Below are 21,731 nucleotides of genomic sequence, written 5' to 3' on the forward strand. Positions count from 1 at the left end.
AGATACGATCCAAATAATCTTGGAAAAGAAGTAAAGTTAAATATAATCTCAAGCAACTATGAGTGGACTCGGATGAGTCAAATATCCTGAATTGATTCAGAGATATATCAATAATTTACACCAAAAATACGAGTCCACCTGGTGGAATTCAACCTTGACGAGTCTTAAAACCATGGTGCGGCACACAATATTTATACCTTCTAGGCAAATACCAAGAAACTTAAAGAGGATTGAGCTTCGTTGGTATAGCTGCAAAGGATCGGATTTGAATCATTTGATTCAAATTTTACCCTTGGGATTCAGAAATAGCTTAGAATAGGTTTCAATAAATTAAAACTATATATATAGTTGCTGCAGCTGGTCAGAATATTATATTAATCAAATAAACTAGAATCAACAAAAAAAAATTAAAAAGCATGATTCCTTATTGAAAATTAATGTTTTAAAAAATGACCTGAAATTGTCATCGATTTCTGGGTTGATGGTTCAATTGTCCAATTCAAAGGGATGACTTGTTTTGATAAAAAAAAATTAAAAAATAAAGAGAAATAAAATAAAAAATGGCCTAAAATCATTGAACGGATCAATGGTTCAACTGTTTGGATCAATGGATTGTTGATTAATTTAATAGTTTTTGGTCAAAGACCAAGTTTAGAATAAAATGGAATCGATTGCCTGAACAATTCCCAGACTGAGCAATCTGACCATTAGGGTCAATGATGGTTTGAAAACATTGTTGAAAATTATTATCATTTTGGAATTGAGTCAGACCCAACCAACAGGGATGCAATTTGGGCCGGATTGGGTTGGATGGGCCACTCCTGTTGCATGTTTAGACTCATGGAACCCAAAAGTACCAAAACAAAAATCATATTTCTTTTAATTGCATTGGGTGTTGGATTTATATTTGGACAAATTGGGATTCCCAGACGTACAAACCCAGTCCCGAAGCTGTAAATACCCCACTAGTTAGCCTATTATTAGGGGTAGATTGAAGTTAAGCTGAGCCAAATAGTACAGGGCAGGAGCTCGGATGGAGACTGTTCTACAAGATTCGAGCTCGAGCTCAATCTCGGTTTGAGCCAGAACTTTGAGCTCGAGTTTGGCTCAGCTAGAGCTCGATTTTGAGAAAAAATATTTTATAAAAATAAAAAATTATATATAAAAATATTTTTTTATTTTATATTTAAAAAATTAAGAATTATAATAATTAATATTATAATATTTTCATTATATATATTATTTTCTGCAATTTTATTATATATATATATATATATTCGAGCCGGCTCGTGAGCCTCCCGAGCCGAGCTCAACTCATTTCATAATCAAGCTAATGAATTGGGCTCGAGCTTGACTCGAAACTCGGTAGAAATCGAACTGAACTGAGCTTTTCATGAGCCGAGCTCGAACAACTCGTGAAAAGCTCACCTCGTTGCCACCCCTAGTCTGATTCATCTCCAACATGATGATAATTGATTTTTTGATAAGTTAAACCTAATAATAACTGATTAATTATAACAACGGGTGTAAATGGTATCCGAAATATCCAAATTAATTTATAATTTTGATTAGATAACGTAGAAATGCTTTTTCGTTTTTGTTTTTTTTCATCCTTCTGTCACATGAAGGCCAATTGGGTGGAATCCTTTCTTTACCCTGAAAACACATGCTTTCCCAAGTAATCTTATTCTTACCATTTATTAACCCACTTGCCATGCATCAAGTATTAGTCCACGAGCTTGTCATGTGATGAGGAGACAGAACTCAACTTCGGTGTTGCTGTTTTCCTAAACACTGCTAGAAGTTGTTTGGTTCCAGCTATGAAACCATGGCCTGTTAATTAATTTTAATTAAATTAAAGATCTGACGGACCTGTTTGGTTTGCGGGAATAAGGGTCTAAATGGAATGATATATTTCGATTCCAACCTTTTGGCTAGATGGGATCAGAATCCCATTTCCATTTTTTTTGTAAAATGGCATTCTCCACTGTTTGATGGAATGGATCAATGGATATTCCTTCCCCTCGTTTGGGAATGAGAATCCATTCCAGCCAATTTCCATTCTGATTGTGATTTTGAAGAATTTTGATTTCGATTCTTATTGTAAATGAAGCAGATCTTTAATAATAATAATAATAATAATAATAATAATAATTTACTTATAATTCATTATCAGCTTTCATGTTGATTTTTTTTTCTAAAATTTATTAATTGTGTATCACTCATCATCAAATAAGAAACAAATCAATTTTCATCTTTTTTTTTCTGGTTAAAGTTTTAACATTTTAAAAGATTTTTAGTAAATCATTATTAATTCAAAGAAAATTCATTCAATTTTCTTGGAGAAATGAACATTTAAACTGTTTGCTTTTTTTTTTTTTTACATTGAAATGTTTGAGTATCTATAATTTTCAATATCTAACAAAATGCAACCAGCAGACAACAGACCATCCAAAAGGTTTTAATCTCGTGTTAATGGCCTTTGAAAGCCATCAATTACATCCTTCGAATACTCTTTTTTTTTTTTTTTTCAATTTAGTCTCTGTTTGTGAGCTGTGCACATGTGAACCAGAAGATAAACTTTGCAACCAAATCAGTTTTGTATCCATATGTTTATTACTTATACATCCTAACTGATACAAAATTGTACTTTTTGTCTCACAATGTGAATTTTGCATCCCAAAAACTGATGTAAAATTTACACCACCTTCCTAGTTCCTCCTATCTTATCTCTCATATAAAGTGTGGACCAAGTCATCTTGCTTCCCACCTTAGCTCCAAACAAATAATCCCCTCATACTTCTATTCTCTTCCATATAATTTGATAACTTCCTACTTCTTACAAACACATAAAACAGTAAAATATGAAGAAGAGTAAGCTGGAATTTACATTCAACCTATTTGCACTCCCATGCATTTATACAAGTCCAAACGAAATTCACATGGCAAACAAACTAGACCTTAAGGATCACAGAAGGATCAGTCAATTCAGAAATTGAAAATTAGGGATGCTAATTATTTTTCTACAAAATTTAATAAATAGATAGATTAATACTAGACTATGGTTTGTTGTTGAAAAGCTGCAATTCACCTTCCTCTTACACGTACCATATTTCAAGGGTCCTAAGTCTTAACTTCAAATTGTGCCAACTTCAACTAAAAGCATCATTAAGTAGACCAATATTCCAACAACAAACCTATCTTTGAGACCTCTATAGCTATATATATTCTATAGGGGTACATTTTAATTCACTATAAATGGTGAAGGAAACGTTAGACAACAGCTGAAATGGCTTTAGTGAATAAGTTTTTAAGCAGGTTGTGATCTTCCTCAATACTGATGTTGAAGTTGGGTTGATTACTATACCCTTAAATATTTTATTATTTAATTATTTCAGCCACTTCAGGCATTACAAACAATCTCAAAGTCTTTGTTATATTCTTCAAAAGACAAAGTAGTAAGTCATTCAGTTCAGCCACTTCAGTCATTACAAACAACCCCAAAGTGTTTGTTATATCCTCTAAAAGACAAAGTAAAAAGTCATTCAGTTCAGCCACTTGAGTCATTACAAACAACCCCAAAGTCTTTGATAGATCATAAGATGACAAAACAAATGACCTGAGAATGGGCACGTTTGGTTATTACCAGACCCTTGTGGACTTCAGAACAGACTGGAAAAGGACAACTGTGGATAGTTGACTCGACTGTTTGCTTCGTTACTGTGATGGTGGAGACTTTTTTGCCTGATTAAACCCAAAAACGGACTCCCAAGTAACAAGTGGAAAAGAAATATTTGAGAAGGAAGTTTGAACAGAAAGTTTGCTTTACAAGGTGGATTAATGAAACAGAACAAGAACCCAAAGCAAGCTGATGATGTGGTCAAGGAAAGAAACCCATCATTTATCAATCCCCAGACTGACCTTACCACTGTGGATTTGAAAGTTAAAACACTGCTTAATTAAGCCTATTCTGGTCCATGCTCAAAATATCAAGCATTGTATTTTAATTTTTATGATAATTAAACTAATTAAGGCTGCATTTGGGTTAATTTTGCATTGACAAATTTACCTTCTTACAAAATAGACTTTTAGCTATAATGGATCAAACACGAATTCTATTAAAGTATATGCCATTTTTTATCAAAAGCCCACTTGAATGCAAATTTATTTCTTTTTTATTGATGTAAATTTACATTTTATTATCAATGTAAATATGTATTGAAAATTGTGTTTTCTGTCATTTATCAATGCATAAATACAATGTTACCAAACACAAGCAAAAGTGAACCAGAACGCAAATTTACCATGAACCGGGATTTACACTCCATTTGCATTGTTTCCAAATGCAGCCTTAGGCTTAGTTTGAAAACAGTACAAATTTACAATGCAAATACATACAAAATAATACAAAATATAAGGTTTTGCACTCTTCATATTTGCATTTATACTCCTTCCAAACTATGCCTTAGTGACACTAAAGATTTAGGGCCAACTGGAGTACAAGGAACGAATAAACACTTAATTATATGTTACCGTATATGCTCTAAATCCTTTTAATTAATCATGAAAATTTATAGTAATTTAGTGCTTGTTTGTGAGGGCTGAAGCATATATCACGGTTTTAACTTTCCAAAGTGGGCCTCACATGGATGAGATGGGATCTGCTCCTCACACATGGACAACTTTTAAGTTGTGTTTGGTGAAAATTCCAGAGAACCCTAATTCTAATTGGTTGCTAGTCAATCATTTAAAGAGCTGTCCACTTCAGTCTCTTTGAATAGTTTATATATCTAGAGTGCTTGAGAGCAGCTGAACCAACTTAATTGAATCGTCATCTCAGCTCTCCCAAATGAGCCCTTAGTCCTTTAAGATGATTTTGATTTGTTATGTTTTGTTTTAGAAAGAATATGTTTAAAACTTTATTAGGCATTGAGCTTTGTTAGAATCGCCAATCGGTTGGGCATAGGGTGCAGCTCGGGTTGTCCAAGTTAACATTTTACACAGCATTGCACTTGGATTCATTCAAATTTTGACAAAAGCACAATCCAAATCCGCCCAAGCTGCATTCCTACTAGGGTTCTCCTAGTTGGGCTTTGAGAAAGCAGCTCGAGAGGTCAACCCTCCTTAACACCAAGTATGGTTCATTTGGGCGAGCTGAAGCTTTGGTCGAGCTGTTTTGGAGAAGTCATATCAGTGGAAAGCCCCTTTTTTCGTTGTTTGCAGGACTTTCACATTGGGTATTATGGCTTTTTGATGTTGGCTCCAACTGGCAGGATATTAGCAATACTTTTGTGAAAATTTTGAAAATCCAGATTTGCTGTCTTTCAACCAAAAAAAAAAAAGTTTTTATGTTGAAACCTTTTTTTAGTGGCTTCCCCAAAGCAGTTCAACCAAAGCTTAAACCATCTATAATGAGCTCCAAAGCTTTAGGGTTGGAACTTCCACTTACTTTCAAGACTTTTTCATGTCAAAGAGCAATCAAATTTAAATTAATAAGTTGGTTTTTTGTTTATTTATTTATATTTATGAGTTCTTGACTCTAGTTTCTATACTGTATAATAATAAATTAATAATAGGGAAAATTACTTAAAACCTCTCCTGTGTTTTCTTACGAATACTTTAACCTCTATTTTGATGCATTTACAAAAATTTTCCATTAGGCTACATTTGAAAACAATGCAAATAGAGTGTAAATCCCATTTCAGGATTAACTTGTACTCTGTTCACTTTTGCCTGTGTTTGGCAACATTACATTTATGCATTGACAAATGACAGACCAGTGCATATTTACATTGATAATAAGATGTAAAAGTACATCTATAAAAGGAAGTAAATTTGCATTTAAGTGGGCTTTTGATAAAAAAAAAAAGCATATGCTTTACTGAAATTCATGTTTGCACCCATTATAGCTAAAAGTCTGTTTGGTAGGAAGGTAAATTTGTCAATGCAAAACTAATCTAACTTTACAAATTATATGAACCATTTTATACTCTACATATTTGCATTCACACTTAGTTGCATCATTTCCAAAGGCAGCTTTAATTTCTTTGATACAAGCCACTGATGTGATGCATTAAAGCTTTTAAAATCTCATCTTTGCCTATAAAAAAGTTTATTGGAAGGAAGATTTATGAAGTTACGGCTAAAAAGTGAATAACTTTATTTTATTAGGTTTCATTATTCACTTTATTGAATGAACAACAAAGGCCAAGTTGGGGTTGAATTTAAACCTCCCCTATTACTAGAAATGCCATACTTAGACAATTTGAAAATAGAGCAACGGTGTTCACCATGTACATTCATATATAATTATATTACAAGGGCATAGTGATTTCAACATCTCATTTGCAAGGGGTAATTTGCATATTTATTTAAAAGGTTAAAGGAGGTTTTTGCAAAATTCAAAATACATGATGATTTAAGTAATTTTTTTATAATAATAATAATATATTATTTTCAATTTAAAGCATTAATGAGGGTACCCTATTCATAGGCCGTAATAGGGTCGGTTAGGTACGATTCTGTTGGGTCCATTCGACCCATTGACAGCCCTACCTTTTAAATCAAGTAGGGGAAACCATTCGGAATTTACATTGTGGATAAGGGAGAAAACATATGGACAATCTGTAGTATAAACAAGATTAAAATTAGAAACACTAAAAATAAAAACACCAATTATAGAATATAACAATACTAGGTGCCGTTTGATAATGGCTGAAATTGCTGAACTTAGGGGCCGGAAAGGTCCCCACTTTAGCTGAAATTTAATCCTTTTAAATGCCTTTGCAATCATCATCAGAAGAAAATTTTAAGTATTAGCAGTATTAGATAAGGTTCAAATATCGATATATATCAATTTTTTAACTCACCATGCATTTTTCTAGTAAATAGGTTGGGTAAGCTGGTGGGTTCTACAAAAATGAAAGGAACCTTCGTTCGTATCTCGGTATTAGTGGGTTTCACGAAAAATAACAATTCCCAAGTGATTCATTTACCTGAGTAAGTAATATGTAATAGTCTCTTAAAACTTAAATAAATTTTCTGTCCACGTGAAAATTTGATAATACATGAGGAAACAATATTATCTCTTCAATAATAACAGTACTTTCATAGATAAAATGGTCATTGTAAGAAAATATTTGCCCAAATAAATGCATTACCCATATAAATCACTGATCATTTAGGAAACAAAGCCTAAATATTACAATAGAATTGGGACATTAGGCCACTTTTTGAAGTTAAATATTGCATGTATAAATATTTTGAACCTTGGTGGTAGGTAAAAAGATCATAGAAATTAAACCAAGGTCTGAATTATAGGATTGCTATTTGGAGCCTACTTTACCTATTCCTAACTTCAACTACAAGTACCTAATAAGTAGCCAAGTAGGTCAGCAATCCAATCGGTGACCTAACTTTTGGAACAGTGCTCTGTTCCATTTGGGCACCTTTCAATTCCCGTAAAAGGTTTATTCTTTGTTAGATAACGGATGAGACAAGAAACCAATTGAAAATGGGGTGTGAACAACCCTTGGCTGATGACCCTTTTTGGATTTCACCATTGACTAGAAAAACAAAAAAACAACAGTTGGTTGTTAGCTTGACTGTTTGATTCATTACTGTGATGGAGGAAACCGTTTTGCCTGATTAAACCCACAAACAGATTTGAAGCAACTTCATACTTTAAAGAATAATGGAAATATTTGAGAAGGAGGTTTGAGCAGAAAGTTTGGTTTAGAAGATGGATTGATGAACCAAAGAATGAAGAAACCATGAAAGCTGCTGATGTAGCAACAGAAAGAAAGCTCATCTCTCACCTGTCTAAAGACTACCTCTAGCTCCCTGACCCATCTTTTTATATATATCCTGTTCAATGTGGAACTGTGTCATCAGTTCATCATAGAAAACCCTAACAACTCATCTTCACCCAAGGTTAAGACCTCAGATCCTTGTTTTCTAGATTTGCTTCTACTCTTTTAGAAATTTATCAGTAGTGAATGCTTGTGTGGCTGTTGGTGGTGGTGGTGGTAGGGTGGTAGGAAACCCATCCAACCAGTGCCCAGCTTTTAAGAGTTCATGATACATTGAGCCTTTGGCTGAGCTCAGGCTGTAGGACTTGCAATGTCTGAAAGTCCAAACCTAGTGGGAAACTGGCATATACGTCTAGGTCGAGCAGCCTTGTGAATAATTTTGCTCAAGTATACCCTTTAATCCTGTCTTGAGTTAGGCCCATAAATTGCCCATCCACAGAATCCATGAATCAAAGCCCACATCACCTAAGCACTTATTGGGGGCCAGATATAGAGCACCCAAGAGCTTTTTCTACTTCTAATCTCACCATTCTATTTTATTTTATTTTAATTTATTTTTTATTTTTTGGGTCTTGTTATTTATTCAAATTCAAGAACTATTAAGTGACTTTTTTTTTTTCATATTCAAGTACTTGTAGCCTAGTTCTACAATGTATTCGACAGCCAGATCAACGGTGAGGTGCACTCGGCCTCAACAATCTGCAAGACTTCACAGTGAGGTAAGATATGAACTCTGTTTCTGTAGATGTTTTTACGTATTGATGCAAGCCTCATGCGCTTTGATATTTCTACAGCCCAAAGGACAGCTGTATGATCGATCTTTTGATAAAGAGAAGGTAATCCATTCTCTCTCCTCTCTCTCTCTCTCTCTCTCTCTCTCTCTCTCTCTCTCTTTTACTGCAAAATTTATCATTACCCATCTGTAGCCTTCCAATAAAACTCCTCTGAAAGAGCAAAGCAAGCCATTGGACTTCAAGCTTCATACTGAAACAAGAGCTGCCAAGCGAGCAGAATTCAATTTTTTTGTAAGTAGTTAGAGAAACTGTTGGCTTCCATATATGACATTGAAAATATTTTCATCATTTTATGATTCCCTCTCTGTACTAAAATCCCTATCAAGTTTTCTGTCAAACTCACAGGTTGCATGTAAGATGACCAAATTAGAAATACAGAAGCAACTAGAAGAGAGGGTGCAGAAGGTAAGATATGCTGATGAATATCTATTGCTCCCCACAGAATACAAAAAGGAAATGTGCATGAACTCAATCTCATGGAGTCGTTGAAATGAATGAATCAGATTATAGAAGAAGAAGAGATTCGGATGTTGAGAAAGGAAATGATCCCAAAAGCCCAATTGATGCCATATTTTGACAGGCCTTTCTTCCCACAAAGGTACAGTGTAGTAGTAACACATTAACCTTTAGTGATGTGACACCTTAACAAATCCACTAAACTAACTGAAAAGAAAGAAAATGAACCTATCTAACTTCACCAATCTTTTTTTTTTTCCTAAAATATTCAAAACCCTAGGTATCTTATTTTGATGGGTCATTTATTAAAATGCCCTCTATAGTTTCACGTATTTATCAAAACCTATCCCATATTTTATGTTTTATTAAAACACCCCATATAATTTGTAATGAATTTAATCAAAAACAAATAGAAATGGAAATGTTGTTCTTGCCCCTGGTAAAATGTGGATATATTCTCTTACCACATTAACAAAATGATAAAGAAGAGGCATCGCAATAAAGTTAATAAATGACCCATTTTGTCATGGAAGATTAATTAAGTAAATCAATTGCAAACTATAAGGGTGTTTTAATAAATGATCTATTTGCACAATTGAGGAATATGATGAGACTATAAATAGAGGTTTAAAAGTATTGGGCTCTAACTGAACCCAGCCTGCTAAGGATCAGGGTTGGATCTAGACATTGAGTCCAACTATGTAAGTGGGCTGGGCATCCCAAGACTTAATAAGCCCAAGGCTGAATGTTGGGACCATTTTGGACATTAATTGGGTCAATCAAAAAACACCCCTAGAGCGTTCCCACCTATTTTCTACAATATGAAGAAATTTTGTGGCTAAAAGCCTAAAACAAACCATCCATCAATAGGGGACCCCACATATCGCTTTTGCCATAGTTATGTAGTTGGACTAGACAGAATGGTTGGATCAATGACCCGATAACCCTTCTGGGGTTGTGGTTATGTAGTTGGATCAGTGACCGAATGGTTGGACCAAACCTTTGGAAGGCTTGTCAGAGTAGAAACTTCATACTTGATTGGAGTAGGGCCAACTTGGTCCAGCTTTGAGTAATGCTAGCAGGTTCAGAAGTACAATGAATGAGTTAATTACTTAACTGGGTTTTTCATTTTGTTTGCTCTCTTACAGGTCAAGGAGGCCACCAACAATTCCCAGAGAGCCAAGCTTTCACATGTTGAACAGCAAAAGCTGGAAATGCCTTTCATCATGTAGTTAGTTCCACAATTTTCAGCAACCGCAGGCTATTGTATGATGAGGCCTATTGACCAAGGCAGTAGTGGTATTGTCGACATTGTCATGAAGTAGATGATCATGGCTGATAATTGAGAATAATACTGTTGTATACATAGCAATAGATTTTTTTTTTTTTTGTTCTTCCTCCTGTATCTTGTTTCTGTTTGTATTTTCTTTTTATTCTTTCATGTACTATTGCATTTATGAGTGTAAGGATGAATAAAAAGAAGACTTAATCAGTTTGAGTGACTTCAAAGTTTAAGGCTTCAAGCTTATTTTATTAAATATTAATTTAGGTAGGTTGTGTTTGGATAAACTTCAAAATTTGTGTTTTTAAAGCTCCAAAAAGCATAAAACCCCAATTTTAGGCTTTGCATTTTTAGGGTTTTAAAAGTGTTGTGACTTCAGATTATAATAGTTTAGAAACAACTCTTAACAAATGCTCAAATCACTTTTTGTTTCAATTTTTTTAACAGCCTGAAGCACAAAAGCAGGAGTTTATGCAAAAGGAGCTTTAGACTTATGTAAACTCTCTTTATAAAGATCAATATGGTTCTACAGTAATAATACCCCCTTAGATCACATGGATAAATTATTGGGATAAAAAAAAAAAGAAAAGAAAGTAGTTGGGAGTGCCTGATGATAGCTAGAATACAAATTTTTAACAAAATCTGTAATCCAAATAGGAACTAGAGAAAAAGAAGGCCTAGCATCTTTATCTTGTTTTTGCAATTTGTGTTGTTCAAAAGACTAAGTATGAAACAAAAGGCAAATATAGAGAAGAAGAAAATTCATGTGTGCCCAAGTGGTGAAAAGATGATGCTCCTACCAAATTTCACTATTGTCAATTCAACATCTTAATCCTAATCCTAGAGCACACAAACTAGTTTTCAACATCAAATTAGTTTTTTTTTTTTTATTCCTAATTGCAGTACAACAAACAAAGAGGAAGAAGAAACCCTTAACCCCTATTTTTAAATTGTTTTAAAATTTAATATAAATTTCAATATATTAAAAACGGGTTTGGAGGAGTGGAGGACGTTTGTAACGTTTGCTAATCCCACTTATACATGTGAAATTCACGCATGAGAGGGTGCACCCTCTAATTTGATGCTGTACAGGAAGATCTGCAGGGACAAAATGTGCAGCAGATCCAGACTCGTTGCTGATATATGTTAGCCACTTGGCTCCAGCATAGGCACGGATTGGATTCCAGAAACCACTTTATTAGTGTTGTGTCTGTATCATCAAATATTCAAAAAAAAAAAAAAAAGTCTGAACTCCATCTAAATATTCACTGTTTTTAATTCAGAAACAAATGATAAAAGGGAAAATTATATAATGACACTTGAGGCCTCAACTTTCAAGTGTCACAACCAAGTACCCTAAACTTTTAACAATCAACTTTAAATCCACTCATTAGCTTTCCATTAATTATCTGCGCACATGGTGTCATATGTGCCTTGAAACATTTCAAAATCTCAAAACTATCCTTTATTTATAAGACTGTTTCATGAGGGATTTTTCAAGTTTTACTAGACTGACCTTTCATCAGAATCTAACCATTCTCCCAAACCAGCTCAACAAATTCATTACCTGGACTGCATAAAAGGAGTTTAAAATGGGTATTTTGGTAATTTTACCATTCATTGTAAGGTTGATTAATGGTGTTGGACTTGGTTGTCAGTTCAATAACTTCAGTGTTAATTTTTGAAAGTTCAGAATACTTGGTTGTCACACTAGTAAAATGGTGATAATAGCATGATATTTGATTTAATATTTTCTTTATAGGCGAAAGTAAGAAGTATAAATAATTTTTTTATAGTAAAATGGAAAATATATTAAAAAGAAAAAGAAAAGAAAATACAAGAATGGGCTCCACCAACTCAAGAACCAAACTAGGGCCCCACTAAGAGAGGCGGGCGATGCCAACAAATAACACACCTCCACCAATTCAAGGAGAATAAATAATTATACATTATGGCCTCGCACAACTTACAATTACCAAAGTCCCCCATTCCTAAGCTCCAAACAATTTCAAGATTTCAATTAATTGCTTATATACATCTTGGGCATCATTCTCAAAGTGTATAAAGGGTGGCATAACCCTCCATAAAATCAGTCGTATATGCATGCTGTCTTTGACCAATATGAGTAGGGTTCTATGGATATTTGTATGCTCTTTGCTCATTTTTCTTTCTTTTGGTTTACTTTTAGTTGGAAGCTTTTCTTTTTCAATACTTTTAATTATTATAAGAATTGTCTAAACCATACATACATACATACATACATATAAATAACTAAAAATGTATATGCATTTATGATGAGTGGATTTTAAATTTTGGTTGTTTTGTTCTTGCATCTCTAGGAGAAAAAGTTTTAATATGTTATGAGAGAAAAAGACAAATGCCATCCTGTTGATAAGTTATATATAACCTATAGCAGGTGTTTGGTTTCATTGCCATTTTTTCATTTGTGTTTTTTCAAATGACAATGCAACGGTCTGGTGTTTTCTAGAAAACTAGTGTTTAAAGGTGTTTGGCTCCATTGTCATTTTCTAAGAAAATAGTGGCACATCAGCGACCATGCCTTACAGCATTAGAGAAAGAAAAAGAACACATAAAAAAATGGCACCTGCCAGTTTTCTTGAATTTTGAGAATTGATGCGATTTCATTTTTATGTTGTGTGTGTTTTTTCCATGTTCTAAGAAAACAGCTAACCAAATAATAGATTCAAACGTTGAAGGTGAATTATTGATGGATGTGGCACTGTTTAATTTCTCAGAAAACAGTAATGAAAGTATGGAGCCAAACACCACCATAGTGTTTTCAAGTTGATAATTTGTCTATGGTATTTATTATAAAGCTATGGAGGTAACAATAAAAATCTTGGAAGTTACCAAAATAAATTTTGGTGAAATTGTTATGCATATGTCTTGTTTTTCTATTTTAGTATCATTTACCTTTTATATAACAAGTACCATGGTCCATGGTTGCTGTCTGGAATTTCTTCTAATCGTTTTCCCTTAGTTCTAAATTTATTAGCTTTTGTTCTACCTGTCCACTTAGAAAAGGTCATCACCTCTCATTTCTATCACAAAGTTGTTTTCTTAATAAACCATTACAATTTGTTACTATGGACATTTGGGGTGTACTGCCTCTATTGAATCATTTCATGGTTTTCACTATTCTATCCTATTTGTTCATGGTTTGACTCGCCTATACATGGATTTATCCTTTAAAGAAGAAATCTAATGCGTTAAACGTTTTCATCGTTGAATAACAACTCAATTGCAAATCACTTGCTTTACCATCTCACCATGCCACAGAATTCAAACATAAAACATGCATATGGAACAAATGATTAATAATTATTATTTATTATTTATTTCCAAAAATTATAAAAAAAAATAAATATTATATAATATATTCAAAAATAGTTATTAAAGAAGAAATTTCAATTGCGTTGTGGATATGATAGATCATCCATAGAATTATAATATATTCAATCATTGTGATCAAATAATAAAATATAATTAATTGATTATTTATTCTTTTTAATTATAAAAATATAAAAAATAATAATAATTATTAAAGAAGAAATTTCAATTGGTTTGTGGATATGATAGATCATCAATAGAATTATAATATATTAAATTGTTGTGGTCAAATGATAAAATATAATTAATTATTATTTATTTTTTAATTCTAAAATTATAAAAATAAAAAAATATTAAAGAAGAAATTCCAATTGCTCTATGGATTTTATAGATAAATCTATGGATATTATAGGCAAAGAAAAATTATATTTTCAAATTTTCTTGTTTATTTATATTTTCCCGAATAATCTTCATGAAATTTCCATAAATCTACTGATAACACAAAAAAATGTGATTTTGGATGTAAGAAACGTAGATCAACATAAATTTAACCATTCAAGAAAAAAGAAATGACAAGATATTATAAAAAAATTGAAAAAAAAAACTTACCTATTTTTGCCATGTTTTTTCAAAATTTGAAAAATCTTTAAAAAGTTAATGATTCACACTTGTTTCTTGCAAAATTTTGCAAATCTAGCACCCCAGGAATGAAGTTTAGAGTTTTAGAGTCATTTGGGGGTGAAACAAGGCTTATCATTTAATTTTTTTTTAGTTTTTGGTCGTATACTTTTTGTTAATACGCTACCGATACGCCTCGGTACACCCCCAATTCGCCTTGATACACCCTTGATATGCCTCGGTATGCCCCCGATATGGGTCCAATACACATGAAAAAAGATGAAATGTCTAATTTCCATGGGTATCTAGTATCTAATTTTCAAAGATACAATATGATATGCCCCGTATCAGGCATATCGTATTGAAATTTTAAACCTTGATCCTAGTGGATGCTTGGGATTGAATCCCGCTTGTACTTAGGTTGGGGGATGGGCTACCCCTTTGTGTAGCCCTTAAAAAGAAGTCATATAAATGAATAAATAAATAAAATTCTCTCATTAATGGGCAGAGCTCCGAGAATATGAAACACTTAAACTTGTCGACAAAATTTATTATCATTTTCCATTAGGAAATCTAAATCTAAGTAGACGTTAGAACATTTGGGTTTTTTATAGATACATATAAACTTTTATAAGTTTGTACACTTGAGTAATAGGTGAGGGAATTATATTTGCAAATGGATCATATCAGATTGGATTCGAATCAGGGTATATTTGAATTCGATCCGACACTTTTTATGTTGGATCTGATTCGATTCAAAGATCCAATTGGATCTAATAGGACTTGATTTGAATTCGAATCCTATTGGTAAGTTGGATCTTCGGATATGATCCGATCCGACTTGTTTTCTTTAAAAATTAATAAATTATTAAAAAAAATAAAATATATTAATATAAATAAAATAAAATAAAAATACAAATATTTTTTAATTATTTTCATCACATATATACATATTTTTTATAAAAAAAATAAATAATATAACAAATTTATTAAAATATAATATAAAAAATATATTTATAAATAAATAAATAACATATATATTATACATATTTATAAATATATAATATATATTGAATCGAATCTTCTTACATGGGATAGAGGTGATGGATTCGATCCGATCCAAAAATCCGAACAAGGTGATTCGAATTCATGCAAATAGGATCGGATCATAATACGATCCACTTGCACCTCTAGGGGAATGTACAAAAAGACTAAATAATATCGAAAAAACCGATAAAAACTTATGAAGAAAAGCAAAACATAAATTCCCCAAACTTTTGCTTTTTTATTTTAAACTAATCCGTGCATCACCCTCCTTACTATAAACATTTCTTATAAAGTTATAATTGGGGGTTGCAGAAAATGGTGATGATGATCACGGATCACAGCAAACATATATAATCATTTGTGTGGGACCAGACCATGCTCTAATTATGTCAAATCCAACTATGACATTCTGGTTTGCTGGACCATCTGGCTTTTCAAGCATTCCTTTCTCTCACTAACTCCAACATCATATGCTAAAGTATTGACTCTTACCGTAGATCTGGCATCATAAAGTTTGACACCATTGCATCCTTCCCTAGGAAAAATCTATGCCTTCTTTCATAGGTTGCTTTCTGTTCGGTGCGAGACAATCACCGGCGTGTCTCATGCCTTTTGTCACATAACCACGAGCACTTTCTCGTGAATAATGATTATTAGATTACCTTTACCCTCAGTGCTGGAATGTAGACCATCTATTTGAATAAATGCTCATTAGAAATTTAGAATACTCAGTTACTCATCTTTTTACAACTAACGCGCTTCATGATTATATGTGCTGTCGATCGATCATCCGGCCATTGCTTCCACTAAGGACAGCCGGCCTCTCTTAAACCACCCAACAAGTATTCATGCACGCATAAGACTGTGACATCAAGAACAAGAAGAAATAGCCAGCCACATGTTTACAGTACTCACGACGCTAATAGCTTAACAAACAATTTTACAACTAAAATTTGCAGGAATAAACAGAATCAATAAAGCAGCTTTGGTTCAACCACTGTTGTTTCCTGTGGCAGCTCCCGGGATCAGCTCCCTCAACATAGTCACCACCTGCAACATGTTGGGCCTCTTGGAAGGGAAGTCTTCGACGCACTGCATCGTTATCTCCAAGTACCTCGTCATCTCTTTAACCTCCTCTCGTTGATGGTCTTCACCTCCCTTGATGGCTGCCGAAAGCAGTTCTGGGTCGATCACTTCCTTCCCCTTTCCTTCCCTCACCCTCATCTTCACCCACCCCACCAAATTGGTATCTCCGAAATCCTCCTTATCAGTCGGCCTCTTCCCTGTCAAGAGCTCCAAGAGCACGACTCCAAGTGAATAGACGTCGCCCTTGGCAGTGCAGCGGAAGCTCTGGTAGTACTCTGGTGGGACATACCCAGGTGTGCCCGCAAGTGTGCTCACGCTCAGGTGGGTGTCCAGAGCGCTTATGAGCCTCGCCATGCCGAAGTCTGAGACCCTGGCTTCCATCTCATGATCCAAGAGTACGTTGCTGGACTTCATGTCTCTGTGTATGATGTGAGGGATGCAATTGTGATGCAGAAAACACAGTCCTTTTGCAGCACCTCTTGCTATCTTTTTCCTCTCTTCCCAGTTCAATATCCGTCCTTCTCGTGCCTTGATTCTCCCATGAAGCATGTCTTCAAGGCTGCCGAACTCCATGAATTCATAGACTAGGAGCCTCTCCTCACCCACCTTGCAATAGCCCAATAAGGGAACAAGGTTCCTGTGCTTGATTTTTCCTAGAGTTTCCATCTCAGCCATGAACTCTCGATCTCCTTGGCAACTCAGGCGTATGAGCTTCTTAATTGCAACACTTGAACCATCCTTCAAAGTGGCCTTGAACACTTCTCCGAACCCACCACACCCAATCAGGCTTGCCGCTGAGAAGCCATTGGTGGCCTCAATGAGTTGTGAGAATTTGAGCTTTCTCAGCTGCCTCTGAAACGTAGCCACATTTATGCTCAATGGTTCCTTCTCCTTGTCAATCTTCCAAGTTGTGGCTGCATGGGAGGCTTGCAAGCTGCTAAGCATCTTAACCTCCTCTGCCTCCTTCCGCCTTGCACGCATTGCAATAGCCCAGACTATCAGAATACAGATAGAAGCCATGGAAACAAGAACACCCAGAACAATGCTATTAGCCCATGATGTAGCCTGAGGTCGTCGGCGTCCCTTCCCATCAACAACAGACGGACTTGTCGCTGGTAGACTGTTTTCGTTTTGGCATGGAGGCAGTGGGACCCCACAGAGTCCTGGGTTGTTTGCATACTGGCTTGCAGGGAGTGTACTGAGCTGCCCCCTCGAAGGAATTGGCCCAGTTAATTCGTTATCAGAAAGATCAATTTGTACCAAGAAAGAGAGATTTGAAAATGATTCTGGGATCTGTCCATGCAACCTGTTATGAGATGCCTCAAACACACCCAAATCACGGAGCTGGCCAAGGGACGCAGGAATCTCTCCTGTGAGCTTGTTATGGGCTACATCCAGCACTTGTAGGGCCACCATGTCACCAAATTCTTCTGGGATTTTCCCCTGAAGCTCATTGTAAGAAAGATCAAGATACTCCAATGTCTGGTAATGCGTCCAAAGACTCAAGACGGCACCTGAATACAACCTCGTGAAGTCGCATGTCTTCAAGGTTGGGACCTGCAGAAGCCTCTCTGGTCGAATTCCTGCAAATTCCAACAAACCTCCAACTCCTTTACATGAATTCCCCACATTGCGTACAAATGCCAGTGTGTTGCCTGAAAGAATTCCGCTCAACGACTTCGCTCCCAGCTGCCTGCCGAGCCTCGGAGGGATCTCCCCTGTGAGCCTGTTACTGTTCAAATCTAGCCAAACCAAGCTGCCGCAATTTGCCAACTGTCTGGGTATTGGACCACTCAGGCTATTGTTAGCAAGTTGAAGAACAGCCAACCTTGGCAATAGGCCGAATTCTCGTGGAATGTGGCCAGTGATGCCATTACTAGTGAGTGAAACCCATTCAAGATTACTGCAATGGAATAGCTCCACAGGGATTTCACCAGTAAGGAAATTATTGTTGAGAATGAGACTCCTTAGGTTCCGGCAATGGCCCAATTCTTCTGGAATTTTCCCATCCAAACCATTGAACCAGGCCATCAGTTGCTCTAGATTCTCTAGCTGTCCAAGCTCCTTAGGAATTGGACCACGGAGATAGTTTATGCTAAGATCAATTGTCTTGAGCTTCTTACACTGCGACAATCGGGCCGGAATTTCACCTGCAATGAGATTATCAGGAAGCCTCAACTCTTCAAGTGAGGCAGCGCCTGGACATATATCCGGAGGGATGAAACCAGATAGTTTATTGGAACTAAAATCCAAAATTCGCAATTTGCTACAAGATGAGATGGAAGCAGGAAGGTTTCCAGATATGAAGTTATTGCTTAATAACAAGCTATCCAATGAACCAAGGTTATGAAGTACAGAATCAGGAAAGGGACCTGAAAGGTTGTTGTTGGCCATGGAAAGTATTTGAAGCCAAGAACATGTAGAGAAGGATGTGGGAATTGAACCTGAGATGTTATTATTGGAAATCTCAAGTTGAAGAAGTGAAACACAAGTGCTGCCTAACTCAGATGGGATAGAACCCGTAAGATGATTATGAGAGATATCTAACCTCTGTAGATTTCTGAGCAATCCAAAAGATGTTGGTATCTCTCCAGAAAATAGATTGAAAGATAAATTTAAGTTCTTGATGTTTGTGCAACTGGATAAGGAAGAAGGAATGGTACCCGTAAGTTGGTTTTCTGAGAAATCAAGATGCAACAAGCCATTGCAGGAATTGTGAAGCTTTAGACCTGCAATTGATCCTGTTAGATTGTTCACAGAGAGGTCTAGAACCTGCAAATTATGAGAACCCACCAAGAGATTGTCAGGTATAAAACCTGTTAGGTTGTTGTGAGAAAGATTTACGTGAAGAAGATTCGGATATTTGGAGATGAACCCATCAAGAATTAGGCCAGCAAGTCCACTAGAAGATAGATCAAGCTGTTTTATTCCAAGTGGTAATTGAAGCAAAGAGGTAGAAGAATTTACAGTAAATGAATTGGTGGAGAGATTAAGAACCGATAGCATGTCGAGAGAAGCCAATGGGTAGAATGAGAGAGCTCCAACAAGATTACAGAAGCTAAGATCAAGTTTGGTCACTCTACCTAGAGAGCAAGAGACTCCATGCCAAGAGCAAGGATTTCTATCAAGCTGCCACCCTGACAGAACTCCATTCGGGTCATTCTGAATCATCTTCTTGAACAAGATGAGAGCCTCCCCATCTGATTTGATCATCGAAAAACTACCGTTATCAACAGAAGATACCGACATGAACAAAGAAGGAAACATTATAAATAGTAGTGTCAGTGAAGCATGGAGGAGATGCTGAAATTTCTCCATTACAGAGACAAGACTTGCAGGGAATTGAAGTGAGGGGAACCCGAGAGAGTGCCTAGTATAATGAGAATTCTTCTTGCAAAGCAGAAGGAAAGCTTTAGAGAAAGTAGTTATTTTTTATAGTTGGAAAGGAGGGAACGTGGAGAGGAATAATAAAAGAGAGGAATGGACTAGGTTGGTTGTTGGGTACTTACACGGTTTGATTACTAAGGAGTGCAGACAACACAGGTAGAGAAAAGGTCATATTTTGACTTTTGGTCAAAGATATGGACCCCACATGGTCTATCGATGATTGAGAACAAGATGGGTTTGATCGAAGGGTCATTGTCTGTCAGCAAGCGTGAACATGTTTATGGTAGAAGTTCTCACAACATGAAGTGTGATGCAATTGGCTGCACTGTATGTGATGCACCTCTGAACTGAAGTATATGGGCTGTTGATATATATTCACTGTGATGATCTGAAAGGGTAGTGGGCCATGAGTACGGGGTAATATTGTAGGCCTTGCCATGTAATATATTTTCTCCGAGTTGCTGTTTTGGATATTCTAATGAACATTAGTACATAGGAAAAGCAAAGAGAAGTAGCAGTGCAGGTGGGGTCCCTTTGCTGAAATCTGTAGGGGAAATCGATAGCTCTGTTCAAATGCTGTTTGGGTTGTTATTTTGCACACTCTGAAAGGAAATCCATGGCCCACCACAAGGAAACAAAATCAATGACCTCTGTGGTTAATGGCATTGGAGGTGATGATGCCAACATTGGATGGGTCCCCTCTCTTTTCCTTTTTCTTCCCTTGTAGAGTAAGCTGGGGCTTCAATACCTCAGCCCACTTCAGTGTTTGGAATCCTTTTTGTCTAAGCCCTGAAGGGTCGGGTCCAACCTTTACAGTAAAAGGACTGTGAAGATCAACTTTGTTCTTTCTGTTTGTAACTATGTTTTTGCCAAATTGTAATAAAGTTACAGTATAAGAAAGATCATCCTTTAAGTAACTCACCAAAGTTAAAGCAGATTTTCCTTTTGATTTTTGACAAGAAGTTTCAAAAGATAAGCATTTAACCTCTAATGAAGCTAGATTTGCCCTACAACATAGCAGTCTAATGGCGCATTAATGGAATTCCAATCTGTTGGCCATTTCCTGATTTGATTGCCAAATATCAGAATTGTGTCCAACCACAACGCTGGTGGGTTGAGTAGGGTGTCTATCTGTAGGTTCAGCGAAGAAGTAGGTGGTTTCATAGCTGACCCATCAAATCCTGTTGCCCTTACTACTGTGATGATGTGCAATTCAAATATGTAAAGAGTAATCTCTGTATTGCCATTAGAAAGACCAAATTATGTAAAGAGTAAGCTCTATAGTCTATACTAAACCAACCAATATGATGAGTGATGACATTAGTGGTTTGAACTGGTTTGTGTCGTTAATAATACCAATATATAGGGATGCAAATGGATGAGACCAAATTGCATAAAATGAATCGAATTCGAGATCAAAATCTGAATCCCTGAATCAGAACAATTAACATTGCTGATTAGGTACCCACAAATTGGGGTTTGGGAACCTACGAGGGAATGAAAATGGGTGGACCATTCATTATAACAAGACTAATTGTATGAACCGGATTTGTGGGCATGACTCAATTTTCAAAACTAGAGTTCAAATAAAAAAAAGATACAGGATTAGGAACCCATGTGAACCCCTACATACATATCCAGGGGGTTCAATAATGTATTATTTTGGGACCCATTAGGTTGAGAGCTCGAGGGAAAAAACGCATTTTATTGAGACCCACGTAGAAATTTCAGGGTTGACTGATTAAGGAAGGGTAAGCTTGAAACACAATTCTGATTGATGACCCATATCGTGTTCATATCAATCAATCATAAGGGGAGCATTATTTGAACTGCTTTTTCTCCCTTTTTATCAGTAAAAGATTGATTAATCTAAGCTAGCAGAAGAAGAAGAGGAGACCA

General features: G+C 35.6%; 2 protein-coding genes across 2 annotated transcripts; one reads left to right on the forward strand and one right to left on the reverse strand.

Moving 5' to 3' along the window:
- The first annotated feature begins 7,742 nt into the window (after positions 1 to 7,742).
- On the forward strand, positions 7,743 to 10,445 carry LOC148855380 (microtubule-destabilizing protein 60-like). Its single transcript, XM_088982429.1, has 7 exons — positions 7,743 to 7,932; positions 8,441 to 8,530; positions 8,606 to 8,647; positions 8,738 to 8,836; positions 8,951 to 9,010; positions 9,109 to 9,203; positions 10,210 to 10,445. The coding sequence occupies exons 2-7, from the start codon at positions 8,462 to 8,464 to the stop codon at positions 10,295 to 10,297; spliced, it is 453 nt and encodes a 150-aa protein (XP_088838555.1). The 5' UTR covers positions 7,743 to 7,932; positions 8,441 to 8,461; the 3' UTR covers positions 10,298 to 10,445.
- A 5,784-nt stretch (positions 10,446 to 16,229) lies between these two features.
- On the reverse strand, positions 16,230 to 20,469 carry BRL2 (BRI1-like 2). The gene has a single exon (XM_088982432.1). The coding sequence runs from the start codon at positions 19,761 to 19,763 to the stop codon at positions 16,350 to 16,352; it is 3,414 nt and encodes a 1,137-aa protein (XP_088838558.1). The 5' UTR covers positions 19,764 to 20,469; the 3' UTR covers positions 16,230 to 16,349.
- Between the last annotated feature and the right edge of the window lie 1,262 nt (positions 20,470 to 21,731).

Source organism: Nelumbo lutea, chromosome 4 (genome assembly GCF_056320005.1).
Source record: "Nelumbo lutea isolate HS-2025 chromosome 4, American lotus-T2T, whole genome shotgun sequence".
NCBI classification, from domain to species: domain Eukaryota; kingdom Viridiplantae; phylum Streptophyta; class Magnoliopsida; order Proteales; family Nelumbonaceae; genus Nelumbo; species Nelumbo lutea.